At 36.8% G+C, this 26,394-nt stretch overlaps 1 protein-coding gene across 1 annotated transcript in view; it reads right to left on the bottom strand.

Moving 5' to 3' along the window:
- Nucleotides 1-5,244: 5,244 nt before the first annotated feature.
- Nucleotides 5,245-26,394, bottom strand: part of CDC5L (cell division cycle 5 like) — a 40,681-nt gene continuing 19,531 nt past the window's right edge. Inside the window, exons 11-16 of the mRNA XM_068960456.1 lie at nt 24,349-24,513; nt 23,105-23,185; nt 22,044-22,286; nt 19,265-19,462; nt 6,373-6,585; nt 5,245-5,615 (exon numbers count right to left, since the gene is read on the bottom strand). Coding sequence (XP_068816557.1) covers nt 5,511-5,615; nt 6,373-6,585; nt 19,265-19,462; nt 22,044-22,286; nt 23,105-23,185; nt 24,349-24,513 — 1,005 coding nt within the window. The 3' untranslated portion in view covers nt 5,245-5,510. The remainder of the gene's footprint in view (nt 5,616-6,372; nt 6,586-19,264; nt 19,463-22,043; nt 22,287-23,104; nt 23,186-24,348; nt 24,514-26,394) is intronic.

Raw genomic sequence — 26,394 nt, 5'->3', positions numbered from 1 at the left:
TAGTGAAATAGGACACATACACTGGAGATTCCCCAGAGATATAAAGGTGTTGTTAATGGAATTAAAAGTGGTTCAGACAACAGCTTCACTCTTTACTCAGCTGCTAAGATAAATACAGGCTTGAGCAGAAAAGCCTGGAAAACAATGGGCTATTGAGCCAGCTCCAAATCCACGCTTTTGCACTGCGTGTGATACCAAGTTGCGGCCTATGAACATTCCTCCTTCAGCGGCGACACATTAGCACTGTCAGCAGAAGGCACTGGCGGGCGCTCTAAGTGCAAGTGGCTTCACCCCGGTTCTGCTGCTTTTCCTCCTTGTTCCTCACACATCATTGTCATCATGTGGCTTTCTTGCCAGCAGGCTTCTTGGCCAGTGGCACACACTCTCCAGAATTCAGCCAGCCACTCGAGGCAGCCTCCCTCCAATCATCACAGGCATGCCAGCAAGTGACTTCCTACCGAGTTTCCCCAACATCCTGCCTGCCATTTTAAACTGTGGCAACTTCAAGCAAATTTCTCCACCCAGTGAGCCACACCACACTGTCTTCAATGAGATATGAATCTCAGCCTTGGGGGAGGCGGGAAAGGGCTCTTTCAAAAGTTTGTTCCTTCCTCGGGGGCTCTCTCAGTCTACAAGTAGTGGCTGCTCCCTACATCTGCTATTCAGGTATTCTTTAGAGATATCAGCCCCTCTTAGTGGGTAATCCCATTAGCTGTGCTGCAGACTGTGTTCAGTCATGTCAACTCTTTGCAACCCCTTGGACTGGAGCCTGCTGGGTCTCTCCATCCATGGGACATTCTAGGCAAAATTACTGAAGTGGACAGCCATTTCCTCCTCCAAGGGATCTTCTCGACCCAGGGATTGAACCCACGTCTCCTGCATTGGCAAGTGGATTCTTCACCACTGAGCTACCTGTAGTTAGTAATTCTTCATATTGAATGTTCCCTGTTCAAATTACTGGTATTTCCTTCTTCTGAATGATCCTGAACCTTAAATGATAACACATTCATCAGTAAAATTTACAAGAGGACGTAAATTCTTTTTCTCTTTTTTCTTTTTGAGGATATATATTTTTTAAATTGCTAAGAAAATTAAAACCAGGAAATTACAGTTCATTTAGGAAATTAAAGGAATCAGTGAGAAAGCACAAAATAGGATCACAGAACACCAAAGTCAGTAATTAGCATAAAGGCAAATGGATTAGATTCCCTATTAAAATGCAGAGACTCTCCAAATGAGTTCAAATATAAAATCCAGTAAGACACGTTGTTTAAGACACAACTAGAAATTATATGCAAGCTAAATATAAGAGGTTTATCAAGCAAATATAAACAAAGAGGACAAATATTCTAGTATCAAAGAAAGTAAAACTTGAGGCAAAAAGCTTAAGTAGGACACAAAGAATAACATTAGTAAGTCTTCCTTATGAATTGTACCTAACAGACACAGGTATTTATATACTAAGTAACAGTATCAAAATACACAAAGCAAAAGCTAGACAAGATGGAACAGAGAAATAACTATAATAGGAGACTCTAAGACAATATTATTAGTCTATGGTAGTTTATTAAAAAAATAAGAAAATGAAAATTGGATTAAAGTAGTTGAACAGATACACATTCACCCGTCACACACAAATTGAATAAACTTTCATTCAAGACACCCACAGAACACTCTTCAAAAATGCTAGGCCCCCAAACCTCAACAAATTCTTTAAAAAAGAAACCAAATAAGCCGTATTTACTGTCAAGGTAAATATTCTACAAGTAGCAAAAAAAAAATTTTTTTTTAAAGGCAAATCACACAGAAATTTTAAAATATTCTTAGCTATTAAACCAAAACACAAAGATAAACTACTTAGAAAACAAGACACGTTATTATAGCTGGGATGTGAACATACTTGAAGTTGGAGGTAAGGAAAAGCCTTGAACATATTCAACTGTATATAAACAAAAGAGTACCAGACTTAAAAAGCTACAGGGAAAAAAAATCTAGAGCAAACAAAGGAAATAATAAACACAAAATGAGAAAGTAATACATTTTAAAACAAAGTCATAATTGATAAACAAATCCAGTTTTCTTTTTTAAGAGAAAAGAGACACCTTTAGAAAGTCTAATCAAGGAAAAGAAAATGGTAGAACTAAGAAAAGATAAATTTCTTACAAGTATCAAGTTTAATAGAAAAGAGACTTTTTTATTCTCTATTAAAAGTATTGAATGTGTTAAATTTCAACAAAATAAAAAGTTTTCTGGGAAAGTATAAAATACTTAAATTTAGTAGATTAATAAATGCAAAAGAAATACATTTTAAAACAAAAAATTTTTTAAAATTTAAAAACATACTAATAGCCACAAAAGAAACTGGAGTTATCAAGAATTTATTTCCTAAAAAAAGTCTGAACTCAACAGTTTTATAAGCACAGTCCTTCAATTTTTCATGAAACAAATCACTCTCATGCTATAATGTAACGACTTAACATACAGTAAAATATATACAGGTATCCTATTCACTTTATAGAGCTAGCAAAATGCCTAGCTCAAAACCTAGACACTAGCCCCAAAGCCCAAACTCTCATGTAAAAAGGCAATTTTCCTAAATAAAAATTAGCCAATCAAACTCTATAGTAGTAATAGGGCAGTCCACATTTTAGAAGAAATGGATTCTGAAGGACATCCCATATTTCAAAACTAGTCTTCCCAGGGAAACTAACGCAAAGATAGAGGATGCATGATCGGAGAGTGTAAGTCTACAATCACTGTAGTGTACTTTCTTTTCTGAGACTGCTTTTTCTTATCTCACCATTATTTCTAATATTTCAAAGAGGGCTCTCACTCATAGGGGTGGTTTCTTTTGGGTCTTCATCACTTTAATTTCTATCCCAAAGTTACTGAAATGTGAACATGCTTTTGATCACTAGTTTTACCACCACCACCGAATGATCGCATGTTTAAGAGAATACAATAGAAGTGCATGTTAAACAGCCACCCAACATGGCCCCCAGAGGGTGCTGGTAAAGAATCCCAGGCATTACGGGACACTGACAAAGACCACGGCACGTCTGCTTACGATGAGCAGCTAAAGCTGCACTGCTAAGGGCCAAAGCCACGAGCAGTTGACAGAGCTGAACTGCCGGCTTCGAAATGATGCAATTCTTGGTCATTTTTTAGGGTACAAGTATGTGCATTACTTCAAATTTTGAGAACAAAGTAACTTAATATTATTTGATCAGTTATTTTTAAACCACGTAACTCAAGCTCACATAAGTAAACTAATCTTTAAAAAAAAAAAATCTTCTTCACTTAACTAATTTCAGGAGTTCAAAGATGGTTAGAAAATCTATCAAAGCATCATCAACAAATCAAATAGAAAAAAAAAACACTAAACTGTATGATCATCTTGAGAGATACCCAAAATGTGTATTTGATAAAATTTCAGAGCTATTTCTAATTCTTTAAAATCTAAAAAGAGGATATTTCCTTTCTAAAGAAAATAATATCTGACTCAAAACAGCCAACCTAAAGGTAAAACACCATGGACATACCCATTAAAACCAGAAATATAAGAATGTCTACCACCATCATCATCATGATTATTGAAAATTTCAGCCACCAAAACATGCAATAAAAATTAGAACTATTAGAAAAAACAATATTATCATTATCCATAGAGGATGTCAAAATATTTCCTAAAAAAAAATGTGCAGTTACTGAAAAAAGTACTAGAATATGAGATGACTAAAAAAGTCAAAAAAGTGACTAGATATGAGGAAAATACAAATATATTTATAAAGACTACAGAATCACTACTGCTCAGATTCTTCCAACCTATCTCCATCAGGACTGGCTCCACCCTCGTTTGAGTCCCTATTGTTGTTTGCCTGGATTACTGCACCAGGCTCCTATATTTAACCAGCTTCCTTACCTCCAGCCTGGTGAGACATACTGTATATCCACAGAATAAATCTGATTGTGTCATTCCTTTGTATAGAATCTTCTCCTAGCTTCTCATCACAGAGTAAGATCCAAGTTCCTTACCATTGCCTCCTGAGTGGCCCTATCCAGCCAGGTATCCCATACAAATGCCATTGTTAACACTCAAGTCACACTGTCTTCCTTTCTGCTCCTCAAATACACCAAAGGCGCTTTGTGCTGGTGCTTCACTCTGCTGGTATTGCTCTTCCCTGGAACCTCACAAAGATGGCTCCTTTTAAGATGCCAAATACAGCTAATTTGATCTTCCTAAAGTAGCCACTCAGTCACTATGTCCTGTCACCCTATTTTAACTCTCTCCATTGAATCTAAAGTTCATGATTTGATACTTGCCCCTGTTTGGTACTTATTGCCATTAACATCACCTCTGTGAGAGCAAGAACTTTGTCTTAATAACATGTCATCTCTAAAACTTAAATAAGTCCTGGTGTGTACGAAGTCATTCTTCTTCCCTGAATTTTCACTGTCAGTCATCCTCAAAAGACTATAAACTCTACAAAACCGGAAGGCTATTTGAGTCGCTGTTCTGTCTCCAGGACTCAGACACTGGCTAGACAGTTAACATCTGATGAATGAATGAATACATGAATGAATCCTTCATCTGCTCCCTTTAATCCCTAGCAGTCTAAGATTAAGCAAACTTTTTTGGTGAGTCCAAGATATCACTGGCTTATTTTGAACTTGTAGCCAAATAATGATTTCATGTGAATTATTATAGTTAGATCTTTCTACCTCTACACACTCCCCAAATTCTACACTTGTGTGATTAACTTGTTAAACACTGAGCTTTAATAAAATTTGATAGTATGGTTGGAATTAATCTTTAAAATGCCTTTGTCAAAAAACTATTTACAAGACAATAACAAGTCAAGAAAAATTAAATCTTTTGAGTCCTAATCTAGTCCCATCTGTATAAGTAGCTGGGCAGAGAAGAGACCTGCCGATAGTTATACTGGGGAAAAAAAACAAAACTGAGGTATTAAAAAGTTAACCTTTCTTGTCAGTGTATAGAGAAATGATCATCCGATGCAAAAATGGTAAAAACTAACAAAGCCACAAAAGGATTGCCTCTTAAGGATTTAAATTAAGATACTGGATTGCCATTTTTATTATCCAAAAGTTACTCATTAATTATGACACACAGTATGTATCTGCTGGTTTCTGGGCACTCTAAGTATCTATTTCAAACAAAAGGCTACATTCTCAATTTTTTATATTTTGTTTTTATTCAAGAGTTTACTCACAGGCAGCACTTTAAAATCAGGCTTTTAAAATTAAAGGCCAAAACTAAAAAAATTTGCAAATAAGACACTGCTAAAAGAATGATCGTCTTAATAATTTAAACCCTAAAATGTCCTGTGGAGTTAAAGTCTTTACACATAAATGCGTAAGATTGGTATCATTGAAAATAATCGAAAAACCACAGACGGTGGGCAAATTTGTCAATGAAGATAAACAGCAGTTTCAGCCTTCCAGGGTCTGAACACCAGCAATTAATTCAGCTTGTGAGAGAATATGCTTCAGAATTTGGCCTTTAAAGTCTCTTTCTCCAACAGCAAATCAGCATATCTATGCTGAAGTTCCTTTTCTCTTTCCTGCTGTCGCTGAACATCTTCTTTTAGACACTTGAAGAAATAAAAACATTATTTCACAGGTAAGCACACTGAAAATTAAAAATATCTTATGGTACTTTATAATCTTACAAACAGCTGAGTTAGGTCAACACTCTCAAGAGTTAAGTATTCCCCTAAGAGAAATAAAAATAGCAACTACTTTTGCTATAAGACCGGTGCTGTGGCCACTCTTTGATTTGGTCATACATGTACCAGCATTTGTAAAATCTCTGCTATCTCAAATAAAAAAGCCATCACTGTCCTATGAACACCCACCATGCACTTAAATAAGCCCTGGCTGGCATTTATCTGGGAATGGACTTTTCACGCACATTTGGCAAATAAAGTTAAACCAAATCTGGCCAAAGGAATTTGATGCTCTGGGATGACTAGCTATATTATATTTTCAGCTTTCTAAATTACAAAACAAAAAGACATCATCGGTTTAATTACCTCAGAGAGGTGTATGAATGGATGCAATTAAGTTTCGGGGGGGAAATCATAGGGTTATATATTCTATTTCATAGTGTATCTACGTGGAAAACAAAAAATTAGTAAAGGAATAGTCTCTGTATCCACAATGGCCTGGCCTATCCATCTGCACACAGGCCATTCTAGATAAGAAAGTCAAAAATTTTAGGCTTTCATTGAAAAAAAGCCAGACAATGTCAAATGCAAACAACAGCCTGCACAGGCAGGCAAAAGAGGGAAACCTTGACTATTCTTCAGAGTTCTCTTTCTAAGCAGGGCTGCAAGGCAATAATGGTACCTCTAGCCTCCGGGGAATAGCAGAATCTTCATGTTTCTTGAGCTCTTCAAAAGTGCGTAACTCCAAGTAAGCCTGCTCAATCTGGTCCCATAAGTCATTCAGCTGTTTCATGAGCCCCATCGCACGAGACTGGTAACCCCCAAGCAAGATTTTCATCTTCTTTTCCATCTTCGCAGCTCGCTTGGCTTCTGTCGTCATGTGACCCCTGTTTATCTGGGGGCCAGGGGGAGATCACATCATGAGAAAAGCATTCTCAATAACAGGACAAAAAAGGCACAACTGCTCACCTACCACCTCAAAGCAAAAGTACAGCAGATGCGATCCCCATCTTATCACCTGTGACATTTTTCACACAACCAGAGCAAAGCCACCTGGCCTTCCCAGGAGCCTGGAGGGCTACAGTCCATAGAGCTGCAAAGAGTCAGACATGACGGAAGCAACTTAGCATGCACACAGAGCAAAGAATCATAAAATCTATATGGAACCATATATGCCAGACCCAGAATGCCAAAGCAATCCTGAGGATAAAGAACAAAGCAGGAGGCATAACCCTCTCAGACTTTGGACAATATTAGAAAGCTACAATAACCAAAACAGCATTGGTATTGGCACAAAAACACACGAATGGATCAATGAAACAGAACAGAGAGCCCAGAAATAAACCCATACGCCTACAATTAATCGTCGACAAAGGTGGCAAGAATATACAATAAGGCAAAGACAGTTGCTTTAGCAAGCGGTCTTGGGAAAGTTGGACAGCCACAAGTAAGTCAGCCACAAGTACATTTTCTGAGTGAAGTCAGAAAACACCCTCATGCCTTATACAAAAATAAGCTCAAAATAGCTTAAAAGACTTAAAGATAAGACATGATACCATAAAACTCCTAGAAAAGAACACAGGTAAAACATTCTCTGACATAAATCATACCAATGTTTTCTTAGGTCAGTCTCCCAAGGCAATAGAGACAAAAGCAAAAATAAGCAAATGGGACCAAATCAAACTCTGAAGCCTTTATAGAGCAAAAGAAACCATAAGCAAAATGAAAAGACACACTAAGGACTGGGAGAAAATATTTGCAAATGATGTAACTGTCAAGGGCTTAATTTCCAAAATATGCAAGCAGCTCACATATCTTAATAGCAAAATAAAGAATTAAAAAATGAGCAGAAGACCCAAATAGACTCCAAAACAGACTTACAGGTGGCTAAGAGGCACATAAAAACACTCATCATCACTAATCATTAAAGAAATGCAAATCAAACCTACAATGAGGTACCAGGTGGTCAAAACGGCCATCACTGTAATGTCTACGAATAACATGCTGAAGAGCGTGCAGAGAAAGAGAACCCTCCTCTTACACTGTTCATGGGAATGTAAACTGATGCAGCGCTATGGAAAACAGCATGAAGGTTCTTCAAAAAACTAAAAACAGAGCCGCCATATGATCTAGCAACCCACTCCTGGGCATACATTGTGACAAAATCCTAACTCAAAAAGCTACACGCACCCTTATGTTCACAGCAGCACAATTCACAATAACCAAGACATGGGAGCAACCTAAATGTCCACTGACACATCAACGGATAAAGAAGATATCGTATATCTGTATCTATATATACACACACACACACACACACACGATCCAATACCACTCAGCCACTAAAAAGAGTGAAGTAATGCCATCTGCAGCAACACGCATGGACCTAGAGATTATCACAGTAAGCAATGTAAGTCTGAAGGATAAAGACAGATACCATATGATACCACTTTTATGTGAAATCTAAAATATGACACAAATGAACTTACCTATGAAACAGAAACAGACTCACAGACATAGAGAACAGACTTGTGGTTGCCAAGGGGGAGGGGGTAGGAGAAGGATGGACTGGGAGTTTGGGGTTAGCAGATACAAAATATTATGTATAGAAGGGACAAATAACAAGATCATACTCTATAGCACAGGGAGCTATATTTAATATCCTGTAGCAGACCACAATGGAAAAGGAAAAAAAAGAGTACATTATTCTTATACTTCAACTACCATAATACAAAATTAGGCTTAAGAAGGGTTTCTCTTACACTTGAACAGTTTTACAGTTTAGTCCCAAATAAGTTATTCATAATAACTTCACCCATGATCCAAACTCAAAGCAGGCTTGAATTTCACAGTATGGGGAAAACTAATTTCTACCTCCAAAAATAACTCCTGCTATCATTAATCCTGGGGCTGGCAGTTTTGGGGGCTGGCAGCGATATATCTTCACCACCCGTATCTCAAAAATGCACTTCTATATATTATACATCAAGCACATTTAAAATAACTGAATAATACTCAATTAATATACCACAGCTGTGATCAAAACAATCCCCTCAAAAGTACAAAATTACTAGATTATTTTTATAAAGTTATAATCGTAAACTCAGCATAAAACCTATAAAGGAGAGAATATCACATTAGGCAACAACAACAAAAATGTTTTTAACTTTTGAGGAGCAAAAAGACTCCATAAAATTAAGAGAAATAACAATTTTCCTATTAAATATGTACACTGAGCACAAGTGGGTGGCCTCTCAGATGATTCTAAAATTAGGTGAAAAAAATTTTAAATGTATAGATTCAAAAAGAACTGGAGAGGAACACTTAGCAGAAGGTTTCAACAAAATTCTAGAGCTGCTACAGAGAAAGCCTCAGTTTAGAGGGTACAAGGAAAAGTTGAGAGGCCAGCAGGCTGTGATGCAGAATTCCATCAGTATAACGCCTTCTCTGGGTATACATTCTACATCCCACTTCACCATGATCTGCAAATATTTGTTTCCAACAAACAACACTTGTAATTGTGAGGTCAGAGTCTCAGGAATAATTATTAAATCTGTGTCAATTTCTTTGTGTCCGTTTTTCCCTGCAACTTCTTTCCTCTCCTACCACCCTCCAAACTGATTCCATCAAGTGACTTCTAAAAGCAATCAAAGCTAAGTAGTTTCAGGATAACATATACCCAAATGATACTCTGTAATTCATAATAATATAATTGAGAGTATCTGTAACAAGGGAGACAGTGACAATTTTTTTCTGCAATATTAAATGTGAGGGTGGGGGGGGGGTAAATAAGTAGAAATGGTACCATGGAAAAATGCTGTCAAATATACAATATTGATAAGAAAACTGTTCACAGGATGTTTCCTTAAATATTTAGAAACAATATAATCACCAAAACAAATATATAGCTTTCCATTAAACATTCACGTCAAAGCATTATGTCTGATATAAAAATAAACATGTCAATCTCAATGCTTTCTTGTTTTTTTAGAATATGTAAGAACAGTATGGCAAAACCAATACAGTATTGTAAAGTAAAATAAAGTAAAAATATAAATAAATAAATAAAATAAAATTAATTTTTAAAAAAAGAAGTAAAAAAAAAAAAAGAATATTTAAGAACATCAAAAAATGCCATGTTCCCCAAAATATAAAGTACACTTCTACTGGAAAAGTAATACTTCATACCTATCCATCTCCAGGTTACTTTATTGAAGCCGAAGTCAAGTAAGCCCAGGGCAGAGGGGGTGGCAGGGAAGGGACATATTGTATGGGTTCCTTAAGAACATGAGATAGATCTAAACTTAATTAACATAAAGCTCATTTAAAGCCTCCTATCTTCAACATTTTATAAAAGTTAAAATAAGCTCTTATTCCTCTGCAATGCACTTAAAGATTAAATCCATTAATAAATAACGTCCTTTATAAAAGAGTCATTTTCCTCCAATAGATAACAAATTAAAGTGAGTTCCACAGCAAAGATACATCTACTAAGAGTCAGGAAATACTCGAACAAATCAGTAGTGCCGTGGAGTGAAGTGAGTCACTCAGCTGTTTTGAGTTGATGTAGGTTATTTAACCTCTGTATTTCCATTTCTCCATCAATAACATGGCAGTTATCACTAAAAGTTACTACATTAAGTACAGAAAAGCCCTTAGCCACCCAGTAATATCTGGCACAAAGCAAGCACTCAACAAATGTTAGCTCTGATTATAATTATTATAGGTACTAAGAGGTTAACCATTTTGCTCTCCTCTCTAATGGACCAAGGGACTATGGATGACAATTTAAAATCTTTTAAATTTCAACTTTAATTTTAAAAATGACAGAGATCTCTTCCTGGGAATAAAGCAAGGAAAAGACAGCTGTTTCTTAAGTGAGCAGTCTGCCTCTTTAGGACCACCACACCAAGTAACAGGTACTGGAGTACATCTTTTTAAGCCAATGCTCTTCAACCCCAGCTAAACTTAAAAGGGGCTTCCCTGGTAGCTCAGCTGGTTAAGAATCTGCTGGCAATGCAGGAGACCCCAGTTCAATTCCTGGGCCGGGAAGATCCCCTGGGGAAGGGATAGGCTACCCACTCCAGTATTCTTGGGCTTCACGGGTGGCTCAGCTGGTGAAGAAATCTGCCTACAAAGCAGGAGACCTGGGTTTGATCCCTGGGTTAGGAAGATCCCCTGAAGAAGAGAAAGACTACCCACTCTAGTATTCAGGCCTGGAGAATTCCATGGACTGTATAATCCATGTGACTGCAAAGAGTCGGACATGACTGAGTGACATGTTTGTAAATTTAAGAAGTTAACTGTAGAGTTTTTAAAATCTATCCGTGCAGAGACTCTTATTTACATGGTCTCAGACTACTGCATTTTTAAAGCCCTTAGTTTGCAGGAGGCAATCAGGATGGAGAATTCTGTTTCAGCCACTGTCATTACCGAAGCTAGGTGTCAGCTGTTTTCTCTTAACCAGGCCTACCAAAATGTCCTTATCTCCAATAATGAGTGAACTAAATCCGTAAGTTAGTTGCATTAAGTTCCTGATACTATAATTCAGTGTGTTCCAACAATAGCAACATTGGACACTCTAGTCACATGTGGATTCAAATACATTCCAAAAACCTTAACAGTAAAGAATTTCAAATTAATATATGCAGTGCTTTTTTAAAAAATTAGTCACATAAATTATCATTTTCATTGGCTAAGATAATTCAATTAGCTATACACTGCACACCATGGAAATTCAATTTCCAATTTGGTGTAACAACATAACACTTAGGCTCAGAAAGTGTTTAATTAGTCATCAAGGCACATTTAGTATGACATATCTGGGAATTACTTCACCTCACACAGTTGAGTCATTTATTATTCCCAAAACACCAAAGATTTTAAAACTGCAAAGTTTCCATTTAATATGAACAATTTTATTTAATTTAGCTCAAGCTTTATTAAAATCTTCAGGCTCAAATACTGTGCTAAGATTTCAAGCAAATATGGAAATAAATTTTACAAAAAATTAAAGTACAGAAAAAAAAATTAAGTCAATTAACTATATGAAAGTGTCAGTCGCGTCAGTTTGCAGCCCTATGGACTGTACCCTTCAGGCTCCTTTGTCCATGGAATTCTCCAGGCAAAAACGCTGGAGTGGGTAGCCATTCCTTTCTCCAGGGATCTTCCCAACCCAGAGATGGAACCTGGGTCTCCTGCAGTGCAGGCAGATTCTTTACTGTCTGAGCCACCATAGAACCCCCAATAACTATTATGTTAGTATGAAAATACAAAGAAGAAACATATAAAGTATATGTAAATATACCTTAAATGTAAAGAAAGGAATATAGCTTTTAATATTCAGTTCTAGCTTACATCTGCCATCTGATCATTAAAATGTAAAGGACCATATCCACATAGTTGGTAAAATGCTTGACCTATGACTGCTCAATACATTTTAGGAGGGAAAAAAACTAACCTATGAAGTCTGGCCTTTTTCTAGCCAGTAAATCTCAAGCTTGAACCATACATGCATACATGGAACACATCTAACTTGCATCAGCCCCAGCTCCCTCACCCCACATGCATACACAGAAACAACATTAAAGTCCAACAGAGCATAAAAACTTTTTTTAAAAATAGACAGAATCAAGAAGAACCAGGCTCTGACTTAACTAGATTAATATTTTAAGCCCTTTTTAAAAATACAACTAAACGCTAGCAACTGCCCTGAAGGACAACTTATTTTCAACAAAAAAGTATTGGTTTAGGGAGCTTATACTACTTCTTACAGGTGATTTACCAAAAGTTCTTCCAAAAACTGATTTCAAACCACTGCATTTATAGTTCATTTATCAAAAGTTGTCAAACAATGTTTTTCAAATCCTTAACTGCACTTAGAGACATACTTTAAAGTCTTCTTAAAACAACTAACAAACTTTTAACAATGGAATTAGGATTAAATACTTTGCTCACTTGTCACCAGACAAGCCTCCCAAATATGGTTATAACAGAAGTTTGTGCTTAAATATTTATCAGCACAAAATTTCTTTTGATTTTAAATAAAGTTCATTATAACTATTAGGATTTTAAAGTAGGACAACACTGAATATAATAAAAGCTGACTACATCCAAAACAAAAGTGTAAAATTCAATTCAAGAAGAGATGAATGAAAATATATCTACATATAAATGTATAGGGGGACCAAGCTGACGAATTTCATGCATCATAATTCTGTTTTACGATATGATGTCTGGAACTTGTTTCAAATAGCGGGGAAGGGGAAATGATATGAAATAAGAGTGGCTATGAGCTGATGGCTGTCACAGCTGGGTGATAACACACTAGGACTCATTACACCAGTCTACTTTAGGGTATATTTAAAAATTCCCATAATAAAAGTTTTTTTAAATTTCAAATTCAGTGTCTACTCCAAAGGATAACTATTTTGTTTTGTTAAGACTATACACCACAAACCATGAAACATCAATATAATGGAAACATTAAAATAGAAGTATGTCAACTGTCTCAACATGCCAAAATAAACAAATGAAACGTTAAAATCCACAATTTTGTAAAATTCATTTGTACGAAACAAAATGTGAGCCTTTGAGTATTATTCAAATCTCTCTCCTCAAGTTGACCCATGTCTCGTATTTCAGACATTCATCAAAATTTATAGAGCAAAAACTTAGCCACCCTCTTACTCAAGGTAAAGTTATTTCTTGGTACCTTATACCATCAAATCTAATTAAGCTAACACTAAGAGTGATAATGAGCCACTTTACCTGGTGGCTCAGGAGTAAAGAATCCACCTGCCATGCAGGAGACCTGGGTTCAATCCGTCAGGAAGATCCCCTGGAGGAGGAAATGGCAACCCACTCCAGTGTTCCTGCCTGAGAAGTCCATGGACAGAGGAACCTGGCGGACTACAGTCCATGAGGTCACAGAAGAGTCCAAACAAGGTAGCAACTACACAAGAGTGATACGACCCTGAGAGACTTGGGAGAGGATTCCTATCCACTAAAACTTACTAACTGTAAGGCACCCCCTATCTTATTTCATCTTACATTATTTCAAGCTCTCACTTCCATGAGATAAAAACTATCACCCAAATTTTATAAGTAAGAAACATCTGAGACCCAGAGAGGTTAAGTAACTTGCCCTAGGCTACACAGTCACCAAGAGATGAAGTTCTGCCACTGTGTCTACTTCAAAGCCCAACACTAGGGTACACTGCAGCTCAACCAGATGTCCTCTCTGCCTCAGTCCGTAAAATGCAAACTTGCCTGAAGAAATTCCAGCTGCGGCGCTAGATGGCTTCACGCCACCAGACAGTTCCCTGAAAAATTATTCCACACACACATAAACAAGATCTCAATTAATGAACTTGCCCATCATTCCTTCCCTGATTTAGACATTAACCTGTATATAGCTACTTGTAAAAATTTTATTTGACACTGGAGAAAAGCTTTCAATTTCCCCAGCTTACATTTTTTAATTCCGAATTCTTTTATTCTTAACAAGCTACAAAACTATAGGAAAAACATCTCTCAGAAAAATTTTATGGGGGAAAAAAGTTTATTTTAACAACTTTTTGAGAAGCTGGGCAGAATATAACTAGAATTATTAGAGATTTCACCAAAGCTAATCTTTTGCCGCAGGCTTTAAAAGAGTATAAGTGATCAGGGTTTTGTTTTTTTGAATGGTAATTATAATATTATACTAGAAAATGAATGGAGTAGTACATGGTGATCCCAATTTAGTTTTAAAGACCTTTATCCACACACTGATATGTGTGGCTGTACATATATTAAATCTCTTTCTATCATATTTAATCTTATATATACACACCCCAAGATGTTTAATGTGATTACACTTGAATGGTAGGCTTTTCTCTTTAATTTAAAATTTTCTACAAAGTACTGGTATTATTTTTAGAAAAGACGCCTACAAATGTTATTTTTTAAATGCATAGAAGAGAAACTGTCTAAAAAAGACTGGCCAGAGACCAATGGAAAACTGATGGTCCCCAAGAGATGAATCAGTGGAACCATAAGTGTTTCCTCGGGTCATTACAAAAGGGAGCTGTATGGGACTTATAAAAGTGTAATTGTTACTCTCAAACTCACTAAGTTTGTTAAGGTTACGAAGCTTAAGTAATTCCAAAATAAACACATTATCCTTGGGTCTCCAATACTGTCCTCAGTTAAAGTCTGTTACAGTGAGGTTCAGAAACATTAAGAGCATCCCTCACTGAAATTCTTGCTTGGGGACCCAGATAATAACCTTATACCACTGGAAAAACAGGTTTCAGAATACCTAAAGTAAATATAAAGTTAATGGCAGCTCCACTTCCTAGTCAACATGATCCTATAGTAGTAAAGATGTGATTTCAACCATCGAAATGTTTGCAAACAAGAGCCCATGAGTGATACTCCTTTAATCTCTATACTGCTCATTAGCATTGTTTTAGCAGTGAGCCATCTCAATATTGATGAGATCCAGGTCCAATTAAGTGATTATTAGTCAGCATCTATCAGTTAGCAACCATCAGACTGCCTCCCTAAAACGCAAGCTAAAGCAATAAGGCAAAACCTTACTAAACACACTTCCAAGAACAGAAAAGTACCAATAAAGCAATGCCAAGAGCATTTTACATTTGCATAAGTTAGGAAATGAAACCCAACAACTACAAGAAACAAATTCAACTCAATGCTGAGGAATAATGAAAGCAACACCATTGTTATCACAGATCTCTGGTCTAGCTTCCAGGCTGCCGCTAGAAACAACCAAGAAATCTGTTCATGCCTTTAAGGCTGATGGCAGAGAGGAGAACTTGAGAACTGAGAATGTCCCAAGTACTGAGGACTTCTCGCCTGTCACCGCACACCACCCCACATACCCGCTCCCACCCACACAAGAGCCTAAGTGTAAACCTGCTGAGATACAACATACCATCCCTACACCCTCAACTGCACACCAGCTTAATCCTTACCCTAGGTTCTAAGAGAAGTTTTATCTTATGTAAAAATAAATGACGATCACTGAGAAAACAGGATCCATTGTGCAGCTAATTTTGCTGAAATATAACCATCCGGGAAAGTCAGGGGTCCCCAAACGAGTTCTACAAACACACTGAGACGGATTTTAAATGTGTTATCTGTGTTCTTTAAGTTACTTTATTTCCAAGAAGTCAATGTCACATAGTATTTCTTGACTAAATTGGCTGTGCCAGTAAAATACAGGGAGAAGTATTACTTCTGGACCTAGTTTCCACCTCTAAGGAAAGCCTTTCCATTTTTACAGCTAACATGACAAAATCTACTTTTCAGCCAAACTTCCTCAACACAGCAGTTTAGATACAATTTCAAATACTATTAAATTTAATGGCAGGCCTAAATTCAGACTTCTCATTTCACTTTTGCACCTACTGGAAATTATTTCACTCAAAATAATTACGTCTTCAGACGATTTCTTATTTCCACTTAAAGTGGAAACAAATTAGAACACTTCAAATTCTATTTGCACTTCCCAAATACAGTAATGACTCACTTATCTGGCATCATCGGAAAATAAGGTTCTCCACGTTAAGTGTTTTCCAGATAAATAAAGTCTAGAGGAGCAGAAAGCTCATCCGCCTGGTTCCCTGCTGTATCCCCAGGGCCTAGAGCAGGGGCTGGCACACAGCAGATGCTCAGTAACACACACTGAATGTGTGATTAAATAAAGGCCTAAAGTTCTTTTACTTTCAACCGTTTGATGAAAATTCTTCGACACTGGCCATCCTTCTTTTTCTGTTTTATAGAAACATGACACTGAACAGAAATTAAGTTTCTCTTTTAACTGGAGTATCCCCATTAACAGCAAACATGCTACTCCTACCGAATACACCTATAATGCCTTCAGAAGCTATTCAAATAACATGGCCTTTGGCCACCATATTTAAATGGCCTCAACATGCTGTGTTTTCATAACTTTCCTTTTCTGATATTAGCTGTCATTTCTGCTTGCAGGTGCTGCCATATTTTACACACAGATGTCTGGTAAAGTTCCAAAATTAATTCTATCTCCTAAGCAGAATAAAGTATGTGGACTTGGTTAGTCTTTCCCACTTGCTTCTGACCTGTGACTATCTTCTGATTCTATTTATTTAACGGACTCCTTGTACCAGCCAAAACATTCTACATAAAATCTGAGATGGTTCTAACTAGTTTTAAATGAGAATCTTAAGGATTTTAATTTAAGTTCTAAGTTTCAAATGCTAATCATGTGTAATGGCTTGAAGACTAGCTCCAATATAAACCTCAGGGCATATTTTTTTAATCCATATAGGAGACACCAAGCATGACAAAGCTGGATTTCATCTTGCTTGATATGGTGTGAGAGGGTCCTAATTTAGACTCACTGTTCCAGAGTTCATGGCAGCAGAACTCAAGCCCACTGGCAGTCATGTACTGTGCTCAGCACAGCCAGGCACATCTCCCTGAACCGAAGAGTGGAAGGATAATTTAAGTACAGCCTTAAGTTTATATAATACAACTAGAGTTCCTTCCCCACAACAAACTTTGAATAATGTTTATAATTTAGCAATCAACTAAAATGATGAAAGAATTACCACAATTGAAATAAAATATTTATGTATTTCAAATCAGGAGAACTGTGTCTTCAAAAACTAAAATAAGCTAAGACAAATCTAGTTCTGAATTAGGGATGGATACAAATAAAATGGGGGATTTGTTTATTTGTGTTTTTGAGTCTCTTTTCTTCTTTTTAAAGACTTAATGAACTTTCATTTGAAATAAGCAGAGTTTACTAAATTAAAGGATTTGATTACGTGTTCTTTAAAAGTAACTAGCTGAGTAAACATTAAAGCAAGTTATCCAGGAGTCAAGAAAAGAAAAATTACTTCAGACTGTTTTATGAATATTCTTCCAAAATCACCAATCCTTCAGCAAAAATAGTTCAACGGAAGATTTCGGTTCCTGGTACTGAACTGAACAAAGAGAACCACATGTTTCTAATGGTTGCTCATAAACGACCCAAATAAATCTCCAAAAGAACAGCAGTGGTTCTCTCTGTATTTTTCCCTTCAAAACTCACAAGACCAATTCAACATAGAAATAAAAATTACTGTACTTTATGGCACCACTCACTTTGTGACACATTTATTTGCTGTCATGAAAGTTAGTGCCTCAACAAAGTAAATGAGATTTGGGGGAAAAACTTTTTTTTATATTTTAAACAGCACAAAATGTCCTTACCATTTGAGCAATAAAGAGTTTGCCCACCTCAAATGAGATTTTCAAACCAAGTGAGAGACCTAAGCATTTATATATAAAGGTTACAAGGAAGCTTTCCAAATAGCTTTCCAATCAATTATGATGCTGACCTTAGAACAGAATTACACTGCTAACTACCACTTATCAGAAACGAAGCCTACACAACAGAAAATATAACTTAAATTTAACCACTGATGTTCTTTTTACTTTCCCTGACTTTGTGAATTAACACACGGAGCAACAGCACACCCTGCTGGAAGTCAGTAACACAGCTAGAGTAACCAGTAGCAACGGACTGTTAAAATTTCACCCAAGATGAAAATCACTTCAGGAAGAAACTGATTTCCCACCAAATAAAAGAAGTTCACAAGCATTACCATTAGGTGCCTAGACATATGACCTTAAAGGTAAAATTAAAAATTAATTGAAGTTTACTGCTTTTTCCAGCTCATTTCCCTAGCTTCACACAGCCCCAACCACTCCAAATGACTTCACTATTTTTTTATTTTAACCCTAAATAAAATATATTCAAATCTACTTTCTGCAAAGAGAAATTGGTAATCACATAAGAGGAACTTGAAGCCACTTTCTGCACGTGACTGCCTGAAGCACCTCTTTCTACTTCCCATCCCAAGATATCTTGGCCTCAGAAACATCCCTGAAGACCACTATTAAGAATTCACAAGGCAGCCTAGCAGTCCATGAACCACAATTTACATACCACTGGCAAAATTCCTACACAGATTCTGGAATTCAAAACATGCAGACTATATTAAGAAACCACATGCTATGAAATTCCCATCGAGTACCTTTCAACATTTTCACAGACGTGAAAAATCATGGAAGCCACTGTCTAGGTAATCCAGCTCAGCGCTCTCCCTGTCACAAACTCACAAGAATCAGAGAGTGAGCAGAAAGGTACTTATGTTTTTAAGTGTGCCCTCTTGGTTACAGAAAGAAAGCTCCCTGGTACACTGATCTCCCTCCTTAGAGAAAACTGCTATTTCAGCACTCATCTACACTGGTCTGAGTGACCAGTATTCACTTTTTGGCTCCTTGCTCCCACATGTAAAAGGTTCTGACTGACCTGTGGTCAACTTAGAGCTCTCTTTATCACAAAGCCCAGCCATTCTGAAAAACCAATGCAGATCAAACACTTCAGTTGCAGTGCAGTTTTTTCTCAAGAAATTCAAAAACAATTACATCTATTTTTCTCAAGTTGTATGAGTTTCATTCATCAGAGGTATGAGTTAGATTCATCATTTCAATCAAAGTACAAATTTAAGGTTAAATATTAAAAGGATACCAACCTCAAGCCTCTTTTCCAGCGACTCAATTCTGTCCTTTTTGCTAGCAAGGTTGGCCCGGGTGTAGCGGCTCTGCCCAGGAAGATACAAAACTTGACTGTAGCACTCTTCCCACACCTGGTTATAAGCTTCACTTGAGAGTTCTCCATGGCTCATACCTTGTTTGACCACTTCCATCTCCTGTACCAGAACATCCTGAGCCTGTTCACAATAATAATTTCAGTAAGCTTGAGTACTAGAGACACCTGCCATCAATAGAAAGTTTTAAAAGACTGGCCTTTCCCTCCCTGAGCAAAAGCAATGAGCTTTGGTTGACTGTTTTTTGGAAGAGGGTTATAACTATCTAAGTGAAACAAATTAAGAAGTCTAGAAATCAATGCAAATTGATCTGAAGAGTCAGGCATCCATGTATTCCCCCCAATAATATAAACATTCTTTGCCTTCACTCATTAAAACAGCAGCTACCATTTCTCAGGTGCCAGGAACTGGACTGAAAAGTTTTACCTATTTTATCTCCAAACAGCATACCACTCTTACAAAGCAGTCAACAGTAACCTCACTAAAGTTCATGAAGCTCATGAAGTTCATTAACCTCAATACAGTTCATGAAGCAAAGGCTCAGAGAGGTTAAACAATTTGTTCAAAAACACAACACTAGGAAGCAGAAGAGACAGGCTCACACCCACACCAAACGGGACCACTTCATGGAGGGTACGCCTTCCACTCACCACCAACCCCGACGCTTCCAACTTCCCAGTGCGGTAAAGGCGAATTAGGCGGGGTTTTTTTTTTTTTTTTTGACACATGCCTTTTTTTTCATCTGAAAGAATGTCCCTGACATTACCAGAGAATAGGACTGAAAGCACAGATCAAATAATGACAGATCACAGACCAGTTGCTGGTCACTAGAAAAGATATGGTTTAAGATGATAGAATGAGGATGGAATTGGACAAGTGGAGTCCAATCACAGCTTTAGCATTTAAATAGCTATTTGAACTTGCTGAACTTCTGTGAGCCCGTTTCTCATCTGGAGAGGGGAGATAATACCTAACATGTTTGTTATGAGGATTAAGTGATACAGCAAGACACAAAAAGCCAGCCCAGCACCAGACACACAGACTCCATCAGCATACCACACGAACTCTTTCCAGGCCTTTGCTTCATGGCTCATGAAAAACCAACAATTACTTTTTGTACTTTATAGAAAGCTCTCAATCATTCCAGGAACATCAGAAAATAAACACAGACCAAAACATAAGAAAAATCAAGATAAATAACAAGCATATGAAAAAATTTAAACAAAAAAAAAAAGAGGGGGGAATCATGTCTGCGGAATATAAAGAATGGATCCTTTTAAATGATACCTCTTAGGGGAAATAATGGAAACAAACCAATTTTAACACACTTAATGACAACTGGGCACTTTATTATCAGTGAAATGGTATTTCACTCTGAAACTGCACATGGTAAAAATTGACAAATTTAACTCTTATAATAATTAGGAGAAAGTATAGCTAAGTTCCACTGAAACTGTGCCTAAAGAATCTGCTAAGTAAATAGTTGCTTCAAATTTTTCAGAACACAGGGGACTATAAACAGGTAATAAAATACAGGAGGATAAACTACTTTGTAATGGTTTCATATAAAATTCTAAAGCACTACTTACAATTATTATTTTCAAAGCAGGCATTAGAATCTGTCCCTTATAGAACTTCTATTAGTAACAATGTGATCTTTGTTTCAGGTTTCCATATATACAATAAATTTAGGAAGACTGATTTCCTCAAATCCATCTTTTCATATTTTCACTCTAACAAGAGGAAACTGTTCAGCAATGAGGTCATTATCTAATTCTCAACAGAGGGTAGCTTCCATGGCACTTACTAGAAGACAGCAACTCAAAGTTACTCAGAAGCAAACTGAAACAGAAATCTAAACCCTTCTTCCTCTTTTTTCTAAAAATTCTATAATAAACATGTATCACTTATACAGTATGAAAAAGGGAAAGTAAGAAAGAGAGAAGGCGAACACAAGAGAGAAAAGAGACAGAAGAATCTGGTTTCCTCCTAAGTCAGCCCATTCTAATGGGCAGGTACTTCACTGCCCCTCAGAATGAAAGACTAAAGGAAGAAGACTTCAGCAAAAGACCACTCCTCTTCCAACCATGACACCAACTCTCTTTTCCTGTGTCACTGTACAGATTTCTAGTCACAATCACAGCTGTTGGCTCTGTCAAAGCAGAAAGAATAAAATGCATATGGAGGAAGAGGTAGGACAGACGTTATATTATACAAGAAAACATTTCTTTCCTTATCCACGAGGGTAGGGGGAAACCACATCAGGGAAACACATGCAGTAAATGGTATTTCCTTTCTGTGAATAGATGAAAGGTTTAATCTGTAAATATTTTAATACATTCTCGTTTTTTCATAGTATTCTAAGTAAGTGAGGTTTAAGTACTAAAGGCAACCCCACCCTATTCAGAGACAACAGAATTAAACCCAGAAAATGCCAACTGTAACACCGATCAATGAGGCACACACCCATGAGACAAAAACACCCTGCCATCAAAGCCAGTGTCTATCTGATAAAGGTCTATCACTGAACATTGCAGAGAGAGGGGGGAGGATGAATGCATAACATTTAACATGAAAATTTCTCTCTTAACCATATACTTCTGTTGTTTATGAATATCCATATGGGAAAACATGTTCATGTTTGTCCATGATACACAGTATCTAACAAATACTTAAATCTTGAGACAAAAATACTCAATGATACCTTTTTCAGCTCTTCCTTGGAGAATTTTTCATAAGGGTTATGTTCCAGATAGGCAATGTGCTCTGCATTATTGGTACCAAATCCTACAGTTTTTCCTTTTTTATTTCCAGATGGCTCATAAGGGTGATGTAGAAGGTCGTAATGAAGCATTGTGATCATTTCCTTTTTGATCAGTTCTTCACTTTTCTGTAAATCTGTTAGAGGTGGTTCTACATTTAAGGGTCTTAGAATTGTTTCATTTACCTAAAATTTTAAAACAAGTACAATTATTGAACATAGTACTACAACACACTAATGTTACTACTTCTTCTAGCAATGAATTAAACACAGGCACACCTTGTTTTACTGTGCTTCACTTAACTGCAATTTGCAGACAAGGCTTTTTTTTTTTTTTTTTCCAAAAACTGAAGGTTCATGGCAACCCTGAATTGAGCAAATCTATTGGCACCATTTTTTTCAACATTTGCTCATTTTGTCTATGTCACACTGGCAATTCTTGCAATATTTCAAACATTTTTTTCACTACTACTCTATCTGCTATGGTGAGCTGTGATTATTAATGCTACTACTGCAAAAAGATTACGACTCAGGGTCAGAAGCTTAGATGATAACTAGCACTTTTTTAGCTATAAAGCAGCTTTTAATCAAGGTATGTACATTAAGTACATTAAGGTATGTACTTTTTTTTAGACATACCACTACTGCACACTTAAAAAACTACAGTTTAGTATAAACGTAACTTCTATATGCACAAGCAAACAGAACAATTCGCGCTTCACTGAGTGACATGCATTTCACTGCAGTGGCCTGGAACCAACCTGCAACATCTCCGAAGTATACCTAAAGCAGTTTAACATTTTCAAAAGAAATTATTTTCTTTTTTCTTTCAAAATTCTTATTTGTACCAGTGAAGCATTTCAAAGATTGGATCTAGGAACTGCTTTACTATATTCCAAAAAGTAGATGAAATGTTGTTTTATAGACTTCATGAATAATATAAAAAACATCAATCACATAAAAAGAAACTTAAAACTTCCTAAGGCAGAAATTCTAATACTTACTTCTGATGGTCTTGGCAGATCCTTCTGGACAGCTTTGTGCATTCGTTTCATTTCCTTTACACGCTCTGCATCTCGTATGGCCTAGAAAAATTATTTTTATAACCATTTTTACAGCTATACAGTATCTGACACATTTCAGTAAAGGTGAAAACACTTTCGTCTATAAGAACATGTATGTTCAAGAGCTAAAGCTGTAGTAATCTGTGTAAGTTTGTAGAAAGGCAACAGAACGCCACTGAAATTAGCCAGTCTATTCATTCTCATGTTACAACACAAACTAAGAACTTCCAACAGCTACTAGGAGCATTCTCCAGACCTGCATGGCTCCCTTAATCAGATAATCATTCTTTTCTTGTCTAAAAGACCAAATCCTAAACTTAAGAGGGGATGCTTCCAATTATCCCTCCTGCAATACAACCTTTCCCTTTCACCTAAGAAGCTACTGATTTTTTATTTAAAAGGCCAGCCAGCAAGGGTGCTGTTTTATGACTCATAAATTATGAATAATGTGGGTTAACATAAGAAAACTTTAAACCATTTTTTAGAAAAAATGTAGCTCAAAATAGCGAAGAGAACTAAATTCATAAAGTATTATATATCCCCCACCAAAAAGCACATTCATGTGCTTTCTCTCTAAAGCATGCCTTCCATCACTCCAATCCCTAGAAATGATTCGATTTCTAAAAATATCCCAAAATGGGCTGCAACAAAAAGTCCTGAAGTTGATCACATGATCTCAGTTTTAGTTCAAGTTTTACCACTTTCAAGACACAAGACCTGGGACAGTTAACCTAATCAGCCATAAATATACATATGTCCCCTCCCTCTTGAACCTCCCCCCACCCCGCCCATCCCACCCCTCTAGGTTGTCACAGAGCACCGTGTTGCGCTCCCTGTGTTACCCGCAACTTCCCATTAGTTTACACTGACAAAGAAATCAATCAACCAACAAAATCAATCAATAAGATGTACTTGTTTTAAGACTCGTCAATAACATCTTTTCTTGGCAAGAATGAAAGCAATGTCTAAAAGACCACTTACACATATTTTAAAGGAGCATAATGAGCGACTGAACTGAACTGAATGAATTTGACAGAGGATATTTAAATTGCGACCTATATGATTATACATTTTAAGAACACCTATCAAGACTGATCTAAGTACTTTCCTTTAGTACAATTTTTTTCAGTACTGAAAAAAACACTAAGTAGAGATCTTGAGACATGTTAACAGCCGTCACCCACCTGCTTCCGTGCATCCACATCAGCAGCATCTTCAATGTAAGTATCATCTATTTCACGCTCTTCCAGTTCCTTCTCGGCATTTTCTGGTAGAACAATTTCAAAGTCATTCTTAGGAGCAGGAAGACCCAACAATCCTAAACGGAGGTGTTCACGAGATTCTCTTTCCTGTAGAAAAAAATTAGTCTTTCTCAATTTATACACATTAAAATACTCAACTAATATTGTATAAGAGTTTCTAAAACACAATTAGCCAAAATTCTAGAAAAATGATCCCTAACTTAAGGGTTGAGACAAAATTTTGTTTAATTTCTATCTCTACTTCTTCCCTACATTAAGACCAATCATAAAAAGTTTGAGAATTACACCTCTGAAGGGCAAAAAAACTAAGAAGTCCTTTAGGATTTCCTTTTAAGGATTTCTGAAATTTAATAGGAAATGAAAGAAAAGTTCAAAAGTAAACTTGTCCTTGGAGAAATAAAACCTAATCTGAAAAGACAGCTGAATTCATGTGTATGATTCTTTTTCATGCAAAACAGGTCATATGCAAGCCAAAGAAACCAGCTCATACTTCCTCAAAGTGCCTAGTACCCAAAGTCTTCCCCAGTCTATCCTCAGCTCACCTGTCCGTCTCATTCCCCACTGGTCCGTCACATATATGCAAGACAGGAAGACCAGGTGAGCTGCTACGTCCAGAACATGCTCCACGCTTACTCACGTTGTGATCTCCACATGGGACAGCCCCCAACCCTACTTCTGAGCATACCTCCTTCAAGGAAGGCTTTCCTAGTACCCACCCAGCAAATGTGATTTCTTTCTTTCTTCCGCCACCGTAAACATGTTGGTTTTACTCAAAGGGCTTTATTTTGTTCTTATATTACAATTATCTTTGGATTTGGTTTAGTACTGCCAATCTCTCCAGAGTATAAACTATTCTTTAAGACAAGGGACATCTTTACTCAACTTTCAATCCCATCAAGTGTCCAGATCTGTGCTTTTACACACATTAGATCCTTCACTTGTTTAATTCCTATGTAGCCATTCAAAGTCAGGATTACATGGTATCAATCCGGACATTTAACAAAATTCTCAACTAACCAAATCTATACATGAAGTTAGAATTAATTTGTAAACTAGAAGCAAACCACCATTCAGTTCAGTTGCTCAGTCGTGTCTAACTCTTTGTGACCCCCATGGATTGCAGCACGCCAGGCTTCCCTGTCCATCACCAACTCCCAGAGTTCACTCAAACTCACGTCCAGCGAGTCGGTGATGCCATCCAGCCATCTCATCCTCTGTCATCCCCTTCTCATCTCCTGCCCCCAATCCCTCCCAGCATCAGAGTCTTTTCCAATGAGTCAACTCTTTGCATGAGGTGGCCAAAGTACTGGAGTTTCAGCTTTAGCATCATTCCGTCCAAAGAACACCCAGGACTGATCTCCTTTAGAATGGACTGGTTGGATCTCCTTGCAGTCCAAGGGACTCTCAAGAGTCTTCTCCAACACCACCGTTCAGAAGCATCAATTCTTTGGCGCTCAGCTTTCTTCACAGTCCAGCTCTCACATCCATACATGACCACTGGAAAAACCATAGCCTTGACTAGACGGACCTTAGTCAGCAAAGTAATGTCTCTGCTTTTGAATATGCTATCTAGGTTGGTCATAACTTTCCTTCCAAGGAGTAAGCGTCTTTTAATTCATTTTTAAAAATCTCACAATGATCTTCCATGGCATAAATAAGAAGGCTTAACAGTAATGTAATAAAAGCAATAACATGATCAAAAATAAAACTGTAACTTTTATAATTAGCTGTCTATATAATCTTGCAAAACATACAGGAGAAAAACTTCACTAAGGTCTGCAATGAACATCAAATTAACTTGGCTCTGATACTTTGACTGTCCTTCTAAAAGTACAGAGGCAAACAGGAATCAAAGTTCAAAATCTAATTTATGAGGCATTTGAAATTCATACCTTATTTTACAAAAATAGAAAAAAAAATCAGTGTACCATTCAAGAAGCTAAACTATTAATTAGTAAATAATAAAAG

Source organism: Capricornis sumatraensis, chromosome 22 (assembly GCF_032405125.1).
Source record: "Capricornis sumatraensis isolate serow.1 chromosome 22, serow.2, whole genome shotgun sequence".
In the NCBI taxonomy this organism is placed as follows: Eukaryota; Metazoa; Chordata; class Mammalia; order Artiodactyla; family Bovidae; genus Capricornis; species Capricornis sumatraensis.
The sequence above is the reverse complement of the archived record's forward strand: the minus strand, read 5'-3'. Positions and strand labels throughout refer to the sequence as shown.